The following is a 17,312-nucleotide window of genomic DNA, read 5'->3' as shown; positions in this document are numbered from 1 at the left end:
GCCAAGACTAGAAACTACAAATAGTACACAAACCAGAAAAACAACTAAAAGCAAAACCAGGTGTATACACTAAATCTTTGAATATTAAATAAAGGAGAATCCAGAGAGTCCAAATACAAAAACACTGGATTACAGACTCAGTACCGTGTTTATTTGTTTATTTTTAAACTCCCAGCATCTTCTTCACCATGTATCCTGGCATGTTGTACAGGAAAAGAGCCACGATGGCAAGCAGCAGGAGAGCAGTGACAATCTTGATGGTCAGCCACCTGTACTGGTCACAAACCAGGCGTTTCACAGCTTTGAGAGGGATGAGGAACCAGAGGAGGGCAACATCTGGACGGCTGGTGGAGTACAGAGTTATAAACACTGCGTTAGACAAATAACATCAAATAACTGATAAACCAATTTTCTTTCCGAACATCTAGAGGTTGTCACCAATTGGCTTGTACTACATTAAAAATATAAATGAGAAAAAACCAACATATTTGAACCTCATACTCACTGATGACAAAACAACACTGCACTCTTTTTTGTTTTCTATTGAGTACTAAACAAAGAAGGCATTCATATAGAGATGACATAACCCTCTGATAAATGGATTATCCAGATCTCAGTTTATTCACAAATTTAAAATATCATACACAGATGCAAAGCAAAAAACTGAATTCAAACACAATATACTCACTTTTAAACCAGTACAACATATGAAGGTGACTAATGTTCAGTTATTTTAAAAACAAGCACTGAAAATACAGAAAACACTATTTCAACAAACAAGAAAAACTGCAACAACAACAAAAAAAACCCCTCTAATATGATTTGTACACATTAATACACAATATTAGACACACTCAAGTAATAAGTATTATCAGTAGTGTTACTGTGATAGCGCCTGTTTAACAATGCGGTGGTTAGTTTATGATATTGTAAAGCTGAAACCATTCACAACAGAATACAAGTTATCACTGAACACGCAGTCTTTGAAAAGGTAAAAACCTCAGCTGTTTCTCTTAAGCTCCCAGCATCTTCTTCACCATGTATCCTGGCATGTTGTATATGAAAAGAGCAAAGATGGCCAGCAGGAGAAGAGCAGTGACAATCTTGATGGTAAGCCACCTGTACTGGTCACAAATCAGGTGTTTCGCAGCTTTGAAGGGGATGAGGAACCAGAGGAGGGCAACATCTGGACGGCTGGTGGAGTACAGAGATGTAAAAAGACGTTAAAGAAGCCAAAGCCATTTTGGCCCACAGATATGCAAAATAATCGATTACTTGCATGATGGAAATACCCACATGATATAACAAGCAAATGTTACTGGTTACCTGTTTAACACCATAACTGATTCCATAGGAATTAAGAGTTAAGTAGCAGCCAGGTGATGCTAATCAAAATGCACTTGGCTAATTGATCATCAGCAAATGTGAGCACCTCTATAAAAGCATTATTTTTGGTAGTTTGCTGGTCTGGAGCATTCAGGTGTTTGTTAACGAACTCTCTTTTACAGGAACCAGACTCAGGGAGGAGGGGCCATCTACAATTCACACTCCAATGAATGAATCAGGAGTAACTTGGGCTTCAGTATCACAAGTATATATTGGCATACAGATTCAACCAGGGAATAAACCACCAACCTTCTACTTAGTCAACATCTTGCTCTACCTCCTGAGCCACCAATAGAAACACTAGAAAATAATTCTTCTACCTTTTCAACATATTGTATTTAGCAGCCTTTTTCTTTCCACTTTTACCATAGTAAAATATACTTAAGCAACTGCTAAAGGTATTAGGTGGGGGGTTTTATTTCAGAAATGAGCTTCTGCTTTTCTGAAGTGACTGCTGACCTCTCTGTTTTATTTTTTCAGGTGCATTATATGTTTAGTACTTATCCATGGATCCACTCATCCATTTTCCTTTGCTTGTCCAGTTTAAGGTTGTGAGCGTTGCTGAAACCAATCTCAGATGCCACGCTCTGAACAGGCTGCCAATCCATCACAAGGCTTAGTTCTTATATCTCAGAAGGAATGAACTAGGTTTCATCTGTTGAGGTGGTGCTTTTGATTATCGTTCTTCCAGTGACTATACTTCTTTTTTCTTTTCCATTATAAAGCATTTTTATTGAAACTCTACTTTAGGAATAAAACTCTATATTGAAAGAAATCTGTGTCCGTGTGTGTGTGTGTTTTTCTTTGTCCACAAACACATCATCAGGAGCCGAGTAACCAAATTTGTTACATAAGTGCCCCTGCAGATTTTTATCTACACCAGATATTACTGTATGACGCATCACATTGCCTGTTAACTTAGCAATGAGCTAAAATTACGTGTATTAAGCCTGCAGCTCCAATGTATCCTTTTATTTTCATGACAATAACATCTCATTCAAATCCATAAAAATTGCATTTTACATGCTTAGCAACCACCTGGCAACCTAGGCTAAAATGACCAATTTTGGGCATATGAATAACGTCTAATATCCCGATTTTTATTTTCTTTTTTTTGACTTTTTTCACTATTATTAAGATATTGATTTATGAACAGCCGAACAGTACTGTAGCATGGGTGTGTGAAAGTTAATTTGGCAGATTTCTTAAAGAACATGGTTTTCTGAATCCTTTTCTTAGTGCATGTTGTTTTCTTGGTATAACTTTGTACATTTTAATGTATTGCTTCATTGCTTTTATTTAGTTTAAAAGTGCTGGCTCAATAGAAAAAGTGCACAGGAAGTTTGGAGGAGAGAGTGAGTCAGAAGTTCTAAGATTAGTCTGCTGGAACCATGTGCAGAACATCTTAAGCTCCCAGCATTTTCTTCACCATGTAACCGGGCATGCTGTAGAGAAAAAGAGTGAGCACAGCCAACAGCAGGAGAGCAGTGACAATCCTGATGACCAGCCACTTGTACTGTGTGCAGAACAATTGTTTAATGGTCTCATTAGTGAGTGAGGAACCACAGAAGGCTGGTGTCAGGATGGCTAGAAGGACAGAAATGTGCACGTTCAGTATTACAGATTTTAAGGACTTTGGAGCATTTTACAGTTTTTCTACTACAAACTAAATTAATGCTTTGAAAGTTAGTGGACTCCCTGAAACAACAATAAAGCAGAAAGCAGGATGGGGAAAAATAATTCTAGTTAGAAATAAGGATAAGAAACAGCAACTTACCATGTAAAGAAAGAAGATCCTAGGTCTAAGTCCAGCGTTTGACTGAAGCAAATTCCTTCAACTGTCTTTCCTCAGTTCATGAAATTTCTTAATGCTTTTTATGCAAGTTTAATATTGTTTTTTATGTTTTTTTTAATGACTGTGTAACAGGTGTTTTTTTTTTTTGTTTTTTTTACAACAATTGATTTAACAATTCAATTTACCACTATATCTATTATGTTCTCTGTTTTTCTTTTTTTCCGCTTACCTGTTGAATGATGTTTGTTCGGACTGTCAACCTTTAAACCTGCATGTATCTGTGCATGTAAGGTATGTGTACATGGACACAACATTTAGTATGTGACTGCTTCTGTTTATAGGAGGGGTTTATGTAGAAGCCAAAAGAATATACTGGACCAAATTAGATCAAAAGAATGGATGATAGGAAAACATCCTTCATACTTGGGTTTCTCCAGTGGTTCTGGTTCATTTCGTCCTTCACCAACTGGACTTTTCTCTGCCTCCTCTCCTGTCAGAAGGTGCAGCTCTGCTTCCACTTTTCCCTGTAAAGACAAAAAACAGTATGAGTGATGTGGATTCACGCTATTACCTAAAGCAAAGATGTCAAACTCATTTTATAACGTGGGTGAGACCAGTATGAACCAGTGCATACAAAGGTTTAACTACACATTTAATCCTGGAGATATGTTACGAAACAGTGTGCTTTACTGCTTGCGTTAGCATTACAAAAATGAGTCATTCCCTATTTAGAACCATAATTTCAGGTGGTGCTTTGGTGTGACTGACCGTAAGCTCAAACTCATCATCTTCATTCCTGGCCACAAAGGGCCACCAGCCTTTGATCCTCTTCTGTTTGAAGATGGAGACCATGGGCATCTCTCCTTCATTTGTCACCATTTCAATGGTACACTGCTTGGGAGTCTTGGCGCCACGTGGGAAACGGTTCAAGTCCAGCTCAATTGCACCTATGAAGACATTTTTTCTACAGTAAATGTCGAATAAGTACGAAGGTTAAGCCATCTTAATGTCATTACGCCTAAATTTACAATGTTGCCTGCTGTGTTAGTGGTGTTTCACAAACAAGCTCTTATGAGTAGCGATGTTTTTTAGCTTAATGATTTTTGACAATACCCAGGAAATCATCTGCTGAGAAATGGTCGGCATCCCACACTTGCAGGTTAAGACGAGCAGGGATCTTGTACTCAGTCTCATCCCAAGCAAACATGGACTCTTTTTTTGAGATGACGATCTTCTCCTCTGCCATGAGGTAATCAAACGGGTAGATGAAGCGCCAGTTGAAATTCCCCTCCCCAGTGATGGAGTGATAATGGACATCAGTGTCCTGTTTGTCCTCCTGCTGCCCTTTTAACCAACTGTGAGAAAAGGGGGAGGGTTTGTAAATGTTTCCGTATCGGGAATCTGATTTGACTGATTTCTGCTCATAAACAAATAAACAAAAAACAAAAGATACATTATTACCCTCGCACAAATATATCACTAGATTTCTCGCCAGTGAAGATGTCATCATCCTCCAGAACGACTTCATCTGTGTTCCAAATTATGACCCTCAGTTCAAACCTGTACAAACGCAAAAACACTAATCAATGATCAATAGTGATTGGTAAAAACCTCAAATTAAACTGCATAATTTATTCAAATACATTAAGATGGTTTTGAACTTTATAATGTGTGTGTTAAAGCTGCAAGATGACTGTTGAAATCATACTTCTTTGGTTTCCTTGGTGAAATGTCAAGTGCAGGACCAGGTGCTGTCATATCTTTAGGGAACATATCCACCCACATCTCAATTCTTCCCTAAAAAAAATGTACAGGACGAGATTTTTTTTTTTCAATATGCAAATAATCTGTAGAAGATGATTCCAACATACAAGCCTTTTTCATCAAAAGTTATTATATTTAAATAAGTTTACACACTTGCTCAATTCCTGGTTTATCAGGGTGGAGCAGCGGTCTGGTCTCCACGTGTTCTGGGACGAGCTTGCAGCCAGCTCGTGGAATTTCTTCCCAGTGGTTCAGCACAGTAAGGGCAAGGTGTTCATCTGTCTGCTTCTTCAGACCTGACAAACATCATCACAAAAATATATGTATTTTTTAAAGTGAATACTATCAAATGAAATTAAGCTTTACCTTTAAACTGTTTAAGCATTTATCAGACTCGATGCGTGTCCAATCATCAAGGTAAGTAAATGCCCAAAAAGTTGATGAACAGAATCAACTTTTTTGGCATTTATCAGACCAGTTTGTCAGTAGTACCAGCATGAAAACAAGCACACAACAAGTATTGGAGAGAGTATGTCCCACTACAGCAATATTGCCTTTCTTTAGTAAGTTACTGAGAAAATGAAGTGGGAGAAACAGAAGGACATTGAATACCATTTTCATCCTCTATCTCTGTTGGCGCCATGAAGACACGATTCTCCACCTTCACTCTTCCTGCAGGACCATAGTGAGGCCCGTCCAGTTTGCCATCCTTACACAGCTTAGCCAGGATGTGGGTGGGTTTCATCGGGTCACGCCACACATTGTAACCATGGCTACAAAAAAGGGTTAAAAAAAACAACATTTTTAAAACTAGAATTAAATGAAAGTAAATGGTGACATTTTAAAACTGTAAAAAACCTTCACACACACACACACACACACACACACACACACACACACACACACACACACACACACACACACACACACACACACACACAGATATGTTGGGTTTAATATTAAAGGAAGACTTTAACACAAATCAAATTCATCTAGACCGGGGACGTCAAACTCATTTTACATCATGGGCCACAGCCCACTTTTATGTTAATTAACTGTGACTTAACTACTTTGGTAAAGTACAACTGGCCATGTGGATGTCTTTATCAGCAGAAAAAGCTGTAAAACGTATGAAAGTAAAAGTACAAAATGTATGCCTCCTTCACATTTTACAAACCCATCCAGTGGCCCAGATTAGGACCCTTTGCCAGGCCAATTCTGGGCCCCGAGCCTTGGCTTGTGACACCCCTGATCCAGACTGATTTGATGTAAGTTGCCCAGTTCTGGAGATGAATTTAATTGCCTTGTTACCCAGTTGGGCTTCTCGAGAAATCATGATGTCTTTACTCCAAACTTTATCATAAGCAGTTTTAAGTACAACAGGAACTAGGTTTTTCTTGACATCTATGGAAACAGACTAGCAACAAGTTAACTATTAATGGTGGCTGTGAGCTATAATGTTAGCTAGCTGAACGCTTTCATTTGATTGAATTTGTAGTAAAGTTTGTGGTGAAGAGCAGTGCATCTATTGAAAATGAACAAATTAAAGTACTGTTTTTTTTTGTTTTTGCTTTCATGTTGGCTAATGCTACTTGAGTCAAACAGATTGTGTGATCCTTACATTGCGTAGGCGCGTGTGATACCACACGTGGCTCTGTGTTTGCTGTAGAAACGGTTCTCGAGGTCAATTTTGGTTTCTCCAATGAGATCATCAGTTCCCACCAAGTCCCAGTCATAAATTGACACAGTTAATGTGGAATCCATTGGGAATGTGGCCTCCACATCAAAAGATCTAATAAGAGACAGATTTTCTTTTTAAGGTTTTAATTAAAATTCAATATATTCACAAAAAATAAAAACTTGTAAGATCGTATAGATAAGGCCATGCTCTAAAATTACTTACTTGCCAAACAGTGGGTTCAGCTGTTTTGAGATGTAGTTCTCTTTGTCTTTTATCTCTGTTTTTCCCAGTTTTATTGCAATGTAGGGGTCGGCTTTACCGTTTATGTCTGCTGGATGCAGATCAGTTGCCTACGAAAAAAAATGGATAAATTTGAGTATGATAATAATAAGTAAGTCTAGCATTCTCGGCTATGACCGGTAAACAGCCAGTCAGCCTTAAACATTTCCAAATGTGGGTGGGTATTTGAAAGAAACTCTCAAAGGCAAAGTGGCTAAAGCTAACGTATGCAGAGCTCAGAACCATCCACAAGCTAGCACCCTTGGTATGAACCTGACTATGAGCACTCAAAGGAGCTAAAGGACCTCTTCCCAGGATATTGAAATAAATATTCACAGCAGAGCACATAGCTTACCCTGATGACATAGATCCGAACAAGGACGTTAATGGGATCATTGCTAGGAATGTTATTAAACATTCCCATGTTGGAATCAAAGTTCATGTCTCTTGGCATATCATCCGACACTTTGTACATGCACAGCGAACCCTGAATTGACACAGCGATACAAATGAAAGGGCATTCAGAGGAAAATATGAAAGAATTATTTAAAGAGCTTTGACTTTCATTATCAATGAAAAAGAAGAGACATTTTCTTACTTTGAATTTTCCAACAATCCTATCTTCATCTGTCACATTCTGATCATCATCATCACCTGCTTTTCCCCTGTACAGGTTAAAACTGTGCAGCCAGTCCTCAAAGTTACCAAAGTCGCTTTCCAGTTCCTTAGGATACACCTGAACACAGATAAGTGTATATATAAACACATAAATTAGGTTTGGAATGACTTGTTTTCTAAGACTGTGTCTGTACGTCGCAGTCACAACTGTATACCTTCAGCTCATCCAGCTTTGGCTTTTTCTTCTCATAAGGGTCGACTGCCGGTTTCTTCTTATCTTTCTTTCCTTTTCCCTTCTTTGTGCCTTTCACAGGAGAGTCATCAGGTTTGATATCTGAGTACAGGTTAGTGGTGAGGACACAGGGACAGGGAGAAGGAGCAGAGCGCTCGAGACATGAATTCCACATGAAAGTTGCCATTACGATACAAAGCAAGCATGCCATTGAACTCCTGAAGTATAGAGTTCAGTGAGAATGCTTGGTATTGTGACGGGATCCTCCAGGTAAGCTGTAGGTATTGGCTGATTCTTTATTGTGTGCCATGCTCCATCATCTTTGTGTTTTTAGTCACTGTCTTGTTATTGACAACTTTCATGGCTAGCATACGACAAATATGCATGTATGGGAGAAGAAAACAAGCAATTGTCCTACGAATGGAAATTTGGATTCATGTCAGCATCTACATGGAGGCATTCTTGGGCTATGAAGGCTATGAGGTTCACTACTGCACTGTAGAACAAAACAACAGAGTTAGTGAGCTAATAAAGGATGAATTTTAAACTTAGGCACACGTGTCAAACTATGAACATCACAGATTTTTATTAAAGCACATAAAAACAATATTCAGCAAACACAAAAACATATGGAGATGCAATTAGTGGATTTTAAAACTGATGACAAAAAAAGAAGAAATTTAAGGTTTCTTTTTTTTTTTTTTTTTACCTCCACCATCTGCAATGTCCATGTCATCTTTGTCCTCTGAGTCTGAGAGAGCTGCCTCTTGAGCCTTGAGTGACTGAAAGAGTAAAGCTCTATTTTTCTTAACTGTCTAGACCAAACAAAACCTCCTACTTATCAGCTACAGTATCAAGGTTAAGATCCATTAAGTCTAAAAAAAGTCTTGAAGAAAAATTCAATCAACAGCACTGTGCAAAAGTCTTTAGCTGCCCTTTATTTTGAAAGGAAATTTGAAAATAGTTGCAATGATTTACTGAAACATGAAAACAAATACAGAAATGTTGTATATAAAGAAAGAACTGTTTGTAAAGATTGAATGAGCTTGAAAGTTAATATTTGGTACGATCACCTTTATTCTTCAACACAGCCAAAGCTCTCTTAGGCAAGATTTCTTGTTATTGCTTTAAATAATTTTCAGGAATAGTTCTCCTGAATTTATGAAGGACATTCAAAGCTCTTCTCTGGATGTTGACTGCCTTTTGTTCCATTCTTTGCAAAGATTATCCCACAATGCATCAGTAATGTTGAGGTCCGGGAAGGCCAGTCCATGACTGATAGTGTCTCAGTGTTGTACCTCTCTCCCGATCTCCTTGATCCATACTGACAATGATTTGATCCAAAAGCTTCAAATTAGAATTCATAACCCTATTAGACATATTATTACTGATTTTCAGCTCAGGTCTTGTGTTATTTGGCACACCGCAGCCTTTTCTCCCTGTTTCTCTTCCTTAAGAATGGCTTCTTGACAGCCATCCTTCCACTGAGAGCATTTCTGATGAGGCTTGAATGAGCAGTAGATAGATAGACCTAAGGAGATGCATCTCGCAGATTCTGTGTGATTTCTTGCTGGTCTTTTTTCCTACTTCTTAATGATATGACGATAGTTTTTAGGCCTGCTGCTTTTGATTTTGTCCTCCACTTTTACCAGTTTCTTTAATTTTTTAAAGGACACATTGCACATAATGGCGATATATGCAAAGTTTTTGGCTAATAACTCTTTGGGAAATTTGTGTAGTACTGCATCATCATACTTTGCAACATTGTTAACATTATATAATCAGTCAAAAGAAGGCTTGTTACCTCTGTCAAAGTTTCAATGGAAGCGAAATATTTGGACCACCAGTCCAGCATGCTCTCGTCAAGTTCCTCCTCCTCCATCTCATCACCCTTCTTCCTCTTCTTTTTCTTCCCTTTGCCATCCTTGTCATCATCCTTTGCATAAAAGTAACACAGATCTTTTGATTAAGGCTTTGAGACATCTTGATTCACCGTGAAATAAAATAATGCAGTTTGATTTATAAATCAAGCAAGCACAGATCTCTACTTACCTCAACTTTGACCACAGCATCAGAGCCCTACAAAGGAACACCAGATTGTGTTTACTTTGTATTTTTTATCTCTATAATTTTCAAATTTTCAAAAGTTACACTTACACAGTCAAGTTTGACAACAGTTTCCACTTTCTTAAAAGAAGGCTCAGAATCCATGCTGACAACAATAATTTCCTCTGAAAGAAAAAAAAAAATCATCATCACAAACTGTCAGACAATACTGTGTGGCGCAAACATATATTCTACTTTTCTGTTATTTGATACCTGTAGTGGACCAGTTGTTGGCTTGCTTGTCAGCTCCCCTGTAGATGAACTTCCGCAGAGTGGTGACAGCATGAGAGCCAACCAAAGTGTAGCGGCCAAAAGCTCTACAGTCCACTACTCGGATGTTCAGCGGCGGGTGAAGCAACTCATTTTCAGGCAAGTCCTGACACACAAAATCCAGAGTGAGTTCTTGCAGAGCAGGTGTGGTGGCTGACATGAGTCAACCCAAGCTTCAGTTCTATGTTTGAACGCAAATGCATAACGGAAAAATATATCAATAGTGCCAGTACGGTACCACTTCAAACCACTTGACAAGAGTGCTGAAGTTGGGGTTTTTCCTGTAGTTGGAGATGAGGGCAGATTGAACTCCCTTTCCAGCACATTCAATGTCCACACGAGGCCGGTCCACCTGGGCGAGATTCACCCTCTTCAGGTCCCTCAAGCCCCAGAACAAAACCTAAAGAAAAGAAAGGTTAGCTGACATTACAGATGTTTTACTTTCTTTCAGTGAATATCCGTCAGTTAACAGTCAAAGCTATTCTGAAGTCTTTACTTCAATCCTGTACTTGCTGAGCACTGGTCTGATCCCCAGTGGTACTGGGAGGATTGGGCCACGGTCTATATCTGTAGGACCATCTATGGGAGGTAGGTCAGCTTTTCCATTGGGGCCAATCTAAAGGACGATATAAAGAACTATGAAGCAAATGAAGTGATGGAAGCATAAGCTCACGGGTTGATGTTGTCTGTACTTTGGAAAGCTAACCTGCAGCAGTTCAAAGGCTGCCAGCATTTCTCCAGCAGTGCAGTTTCCACGGTAGATCTGATAGTACTCCAGTTGGGGAGGAAAACGTGGGGGACCGTAGTGCTCATCAGCCATTTTGACCACAGGCTTAGCAAAGGTTCTGCCCATGAAGTCAGCTTTACCCTGAAAGCAAAGGACCAGACGCAGTGAAAAATCTGATTATTTTAAAAAATGCTCTTCTTGGCTTACCGTATTAGTGTTTAAATTACAATGAGTGCATTTAAAAAAGCAATTAGAGAGCTGATTGTGAAGTAAGTAGTCCTATCAGCAGGAAGAAACATGGCTCAAGGTGCACATGTTTCACACTAGATAAAAAGGACTGAAGATAAAAGACAAAGTAAACAATGAAAGATCCCTAAAATAACCAGTGAACTGCAAAACAGATATGCATTTATGCACATTCAGAAAATGAGTGAATATCTAATCATTGTTTCTAAAAAAAAAAAAAAAAAGAACAAAAGCAACTTAATCTTTCTTGCAGTTAGTGGTTATAAAAAAGTCAAAAATCCTGTTGGTCACATACAAAAGCACAAGTTTTACTTAAAGGAATGCAACAGGGATAAGTTAATCACGAGGGTCCATCAGGTCCTTATGGACATATCTTATTCCTCTTGCATGCCTTTCAAAGGAATCTACTCTGCACACATGACAGTGCTGCTACAGTACATCAAGCCAATCCACACTCTACTTATCCAAAGGGTCATCCAAAACAATGGTGTTTTTGTCAGGAGATAATATAAAATAGTCAGTCAGCAAACAAATTCCTTCAGATATAATTCATGTCAGGTTGCTATGGAGACAAAGACAAACTCAATGAAATCAACCCAACCATTTATGCAAAAAAAATGTAATCATAAAAATAAAAATATTGCGGGTATACCGCATGCTACTTTTAGTCTCTCGTGACTCGGTTAGTCAGACATTTCAACATATAAAGATGAAGGATCATGGTAAGACTGCTGTCGAGGTTTTGCCCACATTATTATAAACAGAGAGGCCTCTGTATATCAAAATAACCCTTACCACTGTGTCTTGATCATAGAGCTCAATGACAATAATAGGAGGGTCATCTCTCAGTTCACTGGCCTCCCCAAACAACTCCACATTCTCAAAAACCAGCAGCTGGTCCCACGTGGGGCAGAGGGTCTCAGCCAGCACCTGCAAGAAGACAAAACGTTTAAAGTGATCGAGAACAGGTTCTCAAGTACATAAAATTTCGTGCTAACAGGTGATCTCATTAAAAAAAACAACTTTTGAGCTTGCCCACCTCAGTGACTTGGCTTTGCGATGAGAAGAAAACCCTTGCAAATGGATCGGACAGACCTGTGCTGTCAGCGGCGAACAGGCTGCGAGCCTGGTACATGTGGACCCTCAGCTGGAAGATTTGTTTCACTACAGAGAAGTAAAATCTCATAAGTGACTATAGAAGTATATAACAGTATATGTAATTCTTGCTTACGTTAGATTTAGAGATATACTTTTTCTTTTTTTGCCATGCACTCCATATAAAAGACAGGTTGCAGCTCCAGGTGTAAAAAGAGAAGCCAAGTAGCAAATCCCTCTAATGACCAGCAGGAGGTGCTGTTATGGTTTGGAAATTATGTGTGATTGTTCATTACTATTAAGGTTCAGAAAGACAATAAAGGCCACCTTAAAGAAATGAAAACTTTGTGATTGATGAGTTTCTATTGAATGGGTGATTAATGTCAGTCAAATCCACCTCTCACTCATAAAGACCAGTTTTACACCAAGATACAAATCTCTCTAAGGCTTCATGACAAGACCTCACTATCCAGTGGGTGACAGCATAGTGACTATGACAATCTAAACAGAGTCTATTTTGTGAGCATAGCATGTCCACCCACCTGCAGCCAATCAGAAGAAAGCTGGCTTAAAGCGAGGAAGGCCATAAAAAGAGTAAATATAACTATATGGTAAAGGATAATTTTGAACTGAGATTCTCACAAAGCTAATCTAGTAAAGTTGAAGAATAAATTTACACAGCTGTGAATGGGCATAATTTGTCCCTTTAGCCACAGTGTGAATGGTAGATATCTGTTATGAGAAAAGCTGGTTTAAGAAGTGGGTGAGCTGCAAAATGGCCTTACTCATGTAGGTGAGGCTGATGGGTGGTGAGGCTGGCAAGCCGGGTCCTCTGGACAACTTATTTTCCTCAAATCCATTAGGTAAGCCACTCAGGTAGTCTTTGCGCTGCCTGCTCAGACCCAGCCACAGATAAATCTCTATCTTGGATTGCACTGTCCACCCAGCTGGTCCAAAGCCTTTTTTACCAGGAATCTTTACAAGAGGAAAATACAAAACACTTTAGCTGCTGAAGAACACAGAATACAGATAAGGAAAAGTTTCATTATAGACTGGGAGTTTGTATCAGAATAGATTAGGTACTCGCCCTGAGAAAGATTGTTTTGACTTTCCCACAGTCTTTTCCCTTCTCCTCGTATATGCTGGAATAAAGGATGTCCTTAGAGGGGACACGTGCATAAGCAATACGCTTTCCATTGCTTATCATCCATATGAAAACATCTGGAACACTGTGTTGAGGCTGCAATAAGAATGAGTCCTCATTTAAATATGTTACTGAATAACCACTATAGAACATACAAATGCACCAAAAAAGATTATTTGTAAATAAAGACATAGACATAGATCTCACTTCCTCAGCCAGAAAGCGCAGCTTCGACAGGAAGTTCTGAGCCAGCTTCAGCTTATCTCTCACTGTGCTTTTTTTCACCTGTGACCTCATGGTCTTAGCTTGCTGACCAATGGCCTCCTAAAAGGAGGAAGAGGTTCAGCAGTTAGCACAGTACAAATAAAATCAATAGGTGGGAACAATAAAGATTACTCTTTTGAGTTTACGTACCACTTCCGACAAGCACAGCTTCAGTCTCTCCTTGTCAAGTTTGGTTCTGCCCGACTGACTCTGGTCCTTGTTTGCCAATGAAAGAAACTGACTGAAAGAGTTAAGGTTTGGTGAGTGCAAATGTTTACAATCATTAAAAACACTTCATGTGCAGCTTAGGTTTGTAACCACAGACCTGCATCCTTGGCTGAGTTCCTCAAGAACACCTCTAAGCCTGCGCTCGGGATAGGCCTTCTCTGTTTTAATGATCTCTTGCACATCATTCAGCCCATCCTCCTATGAAAGCAACATTACGATAATGATTTAAAGTATGTTGGCGTTGACTTAGACAAACTTAGCTTTAAGTTAATGCATGACTTGCCAGTTTATCAGCAATGTTGTCAATGATGTTGGCATTATACAGCCTCCTTCTCTGGTCTTGCCACCAGCTCTTGATGTAAATGCACGGCTTCCTCTCAAAATATGGCAGATGGAAATAGTTTCTGTGGATTAAAATTAGAGCGTATCTAACATGTTGTTTTTTAAAATACCTAAATCAGTACTTCTAAACTGTTTTTACAATCTTTTAAATCAAAGCAAGAACTAAAAACTTTTGTATTGTATGTGATATTATTGCTCTGACCGGTCTGTGATGACAGGTTTCATGGGTGGGGTTGTTGCCACTGACTGCAGGTCTCCATCGTCGTCCATCTCCTCTTCACTGGAATTGTTGATCAGTTCAGTTTCCTCTTCGTCTCCATCACCCTTCTTCCCCTTTGTTTTTGGTTTGACAACTCCATCGTTCTCATTTCCATAATAACCTGGCAACAACCATGATGTTAACAGTTAAACCATAAAAGATGCAGTACTTACTACATATCCAGCAATTATAGTATATATGTGATTCTATATTTTTTAAAAACTACAGCAACACAGCTATTATTCTAATATAGTAATGGATAAAACAGTGTAAGGATATTTAATAAAGGTCATTAGGCATGCTAATTTCTCAAAAGAAAGTCTGCTAAACACTAAAACTGACAACGAGGTGATGGAAAGTACCTATGGTGACCTCAAAGTGTATGGGCTTATCACCAATCTTTCTATCAACCATTGTGGCCTCCAGGAAGGAACTGAAGAGGAAAAATTCCTCAACCTTTCCAGTGGCGGTCTGTGAAAACAAAAAATGGAAAAGTATAATCATCTGTATAAGAATAAAGACTTATATAAAGGTGGCATCAATGTAAAACAAAAAAAAAAGGTTAAAGCACTGTAATTCATTACATACTGACAACAATCAATTTATCCCATATTATGAGGGATACCACTGTGTTTAGCCACATTGATGCAAACAGCTATTAATAATACACCAGGTACTATTAATAATTCACAGTAATTGCAGGCACATAACCCATCAGTAGGAGAAACAGTTGGCTCCATCTGCATGACTGCCCATCCAGTCAGGCATTCACCTCTGAGATGTTGGGTATTCCCTCCATCTGCACGTCTGTGGAGCTGGTAATTTCAGGGGAGGAGGTGTCCAGGAGCTCCATGCCAAGGCTGATGAGCAGACGGGCTCTGAAGGACACGCCCTCTCCAAGTCCATCATTTAACTCCTGGTATTCGTCCATCAGGGTGTAGGTACGAGTGGAGCCATACATGTTCACCCAAGCAGGCCCAAGAGTCGGAAGGAAGCCTGAAAAACAAAGAGAAAAGGGGATTTTAATCTAATAATTTGCAAGAGCAAAACTAACTGACATGTCAAAAGAAAATCTTCTGCAGTTAATTTGTGGAGAAGATATTTCTTCAAACATTTAAAGTTGCATCACCTTTGTCCCCATCGTTAGAAATCTTGCGCAGGTCTAAGAAGTGCGTTCCTATCGCAACATCATTCACTTTATCCGAATCTCGGAGTTGGATCTTTATACGTTTGCAGAGTGGTGGAAACATCTCAGTGAAAACAATTTGCTCGTTCCAGATAGGCTCATAGCAGCTCTTCTGAACTGATGTTTTCCCCTGTAGCAATCACACATTGTAAACTTATGTTATGTCAGTGAGATTTAGATTTTGAGCTGGATGAGAAAAAAAATGCTACATAGGGGAACGAACGCATGGCAGCTTTGTTAGCACTCACCTTCTGCCCAGCAAACTGTACTTGGACATAAGGATCAACCAGGTCCTTATTTTCTCCTATGAAGGCCTTTTTCACATTCGCCATGATGCTGGTGTTCATTCTGGGGAGCCCCTCAGCTCTGTAGATCTTCAAGTAATAACGAGCCCACTGCCTCTCTGCAGGCACCCCCTCAGGTAATAAGAGATTCCTGAAATAGAGAGTTAATATATTTTCTGCACTAGTTTCAAATGTTAAAAAAAAGAATACATTTGTGTTTTATTTACCCATCTATGTCATCTTCTTCAGATTCATTTGCCTTGTGTGGAGTTTTTATAGTGTCCCCTTTAGCCACAACTGCAATATCACATTTAACGTAGCCCTTACAGCCAGCTGTGATGTCATCGGGGTCAGACAAGAGAGCCCATTTGTGGTAAAACTGATGATCTACAAGTCAAGGAAGACATATTTATTAATGCATTTGTATCATTAATGTAGTGATATTTTTAAAAAGCTGATCTCGATTAATTCTTTACCAGGCTGGGAGTAGATTGTGCCTACATCCATTTTAAAACTTCCAACCAGGGTCCCACTACGCAGAAGATTTTTGGAGTGCACTACCTATAGTTTGGTTTAGGGAAGTAAACAACACAGGGTTTAGTGTGCTTGTGAAAAGGAACTGCTATCAGTGACTTTTACGTTTAACTATAAGGAACAGGGACGACTCACAGACACTTTCAGGATTTTGTCAAACATAACATCTGGAGGGACGTGGAAGTCGAACACAAAATACTGGAGATACAAAAAGAGTTTTAATGACAATGATGCACAGTTGCCCTTTTAATAAACTTTAATAAATTATTATACATGATGTAATGACAGACTCACTTCGTTGTAATATGGGCAGTTGGTTGATTCCTTCATTGAGGTGTACTTTTTATCTTCTCCGATCTCCACGCAAACCATTGGATCCATGTTCAAGCCCACCAGCTGTCTGGCTTCAATCACTGTCACACTGACCTGGAATTAAATAATCAAATGTTTGTCTGCTATTGTTTAAGAAGCGCTACATTAAATATAAAAACATAAATACACTCAATAACAACTTTCCCTTGCCTGATAGTCTACTGGTCTTCCAGAGCTGGGCTCCATCTTGATGTCTGGCTTTGACCTGCATCGCAATGTGAACGTGGTTAATGTAGAGTGAGACAGACGCAAACAAATGATCTTCATTGTCATTATACAATGTATAATTAAAATAAAAATAATAAATAATTAGAATTAATACAAATAGGTAAGTAACTAAAGATAAAAAAATAAACACAGCGGCATTGTACACAACTTAGCTAGCGTAAAGTGTTTATAGTCAAGTGTGTAGTGAGGTGGAAACTTCAGTAGTGGAAGCAAATGCTAGGATAAACTGTTCCTCAGTCCACTCGTTCTCATTTTTATTGTTCTGAATGGTT

At 38.9% G+C, this 17,312-nt stretch overlaps 1 protein-coding gene across 1 annotated transcript; it reads right to left on the bottom strand.

Moving 5' to 3' along the window:
- Window positions 1-594: 594 nt before the first annotated feature.
- On the bottom strand, window positions 595-16,998 carry LOC120739741 (otoferlin-like). Its single transcript, XM_040041614.1, has 39 exons — window positions 16,963-16,998; window positions 16,735-16,866; window positions 16,576-16,638; window positions 16,383-16,467; window positions 16,134-16,293; window positions 15,871-16,057; window positions 15,566-15,752; window positions 15,209-15,432; window positions 14,799-14,907; window positions 14,380-14,557; window positions 14,119-14,239; window positions 13,933-14,033; window positions 13,758-13,848; window positions 13,551-13,667; window positions 13,287-13,439; window positions 12,985-13,174; window positions 12,144-12,268; window positions 11,900-12,034; window positions 10,838-10,999; window positions 10,628-10,747; window positions 10,370-10,531; window positions 10,075-10,237; window positions 9,913-9,986; window positions 9,808-9,834; window positions 9,560-9,691; window positions 8,465-8,537; window positions 7,739-7,986; window positions 7,504-7,641; window positions 7,261-7,392; window positions 6,849-6,976; window positions 6,567-6,737; window positions 5,558-5,718; window positions 5,099-5,241; window positions 4,890-4,978; window positions 4,643-4,741; window positions 4,295-4,536; window positions 3,950-4,128; window positions 3,605-3,705; window positions 595-1,194 (listed from the first exon to the last, which is right to left on the bottom strand). Exons 1-39 carry the CDS (start codon window positions 16,996-16,998, stop codon window positions 1,014-1,016), a joined length of 5,319 nt encoding a protein of 1,772 aa, XP_039897548.1. The 3' UTR covers window positions 595-1,013.
- Window positions 16,999-17,312: the final 314 nt, after the last annotated feature.

Source organism: Simochromis diagramma, unplaced genomic scaffold, assembly GCF_900408965.1.
Source record: "Simochromis diagramma unplaced genomic scaffold, fSimDia1.1 OVJJ01000304.1, whole genome shotgun sequence".
NCBI classification, from domain to species: Eukaryota; Metazoa; Chordata; class Actinopteri; order Cichliformes; family Cichlidae; genus Simochromis; species Simochromis diagramma.
This window is presented reverse-complemented; position numbering and strand designations above follow the sequence as displayed.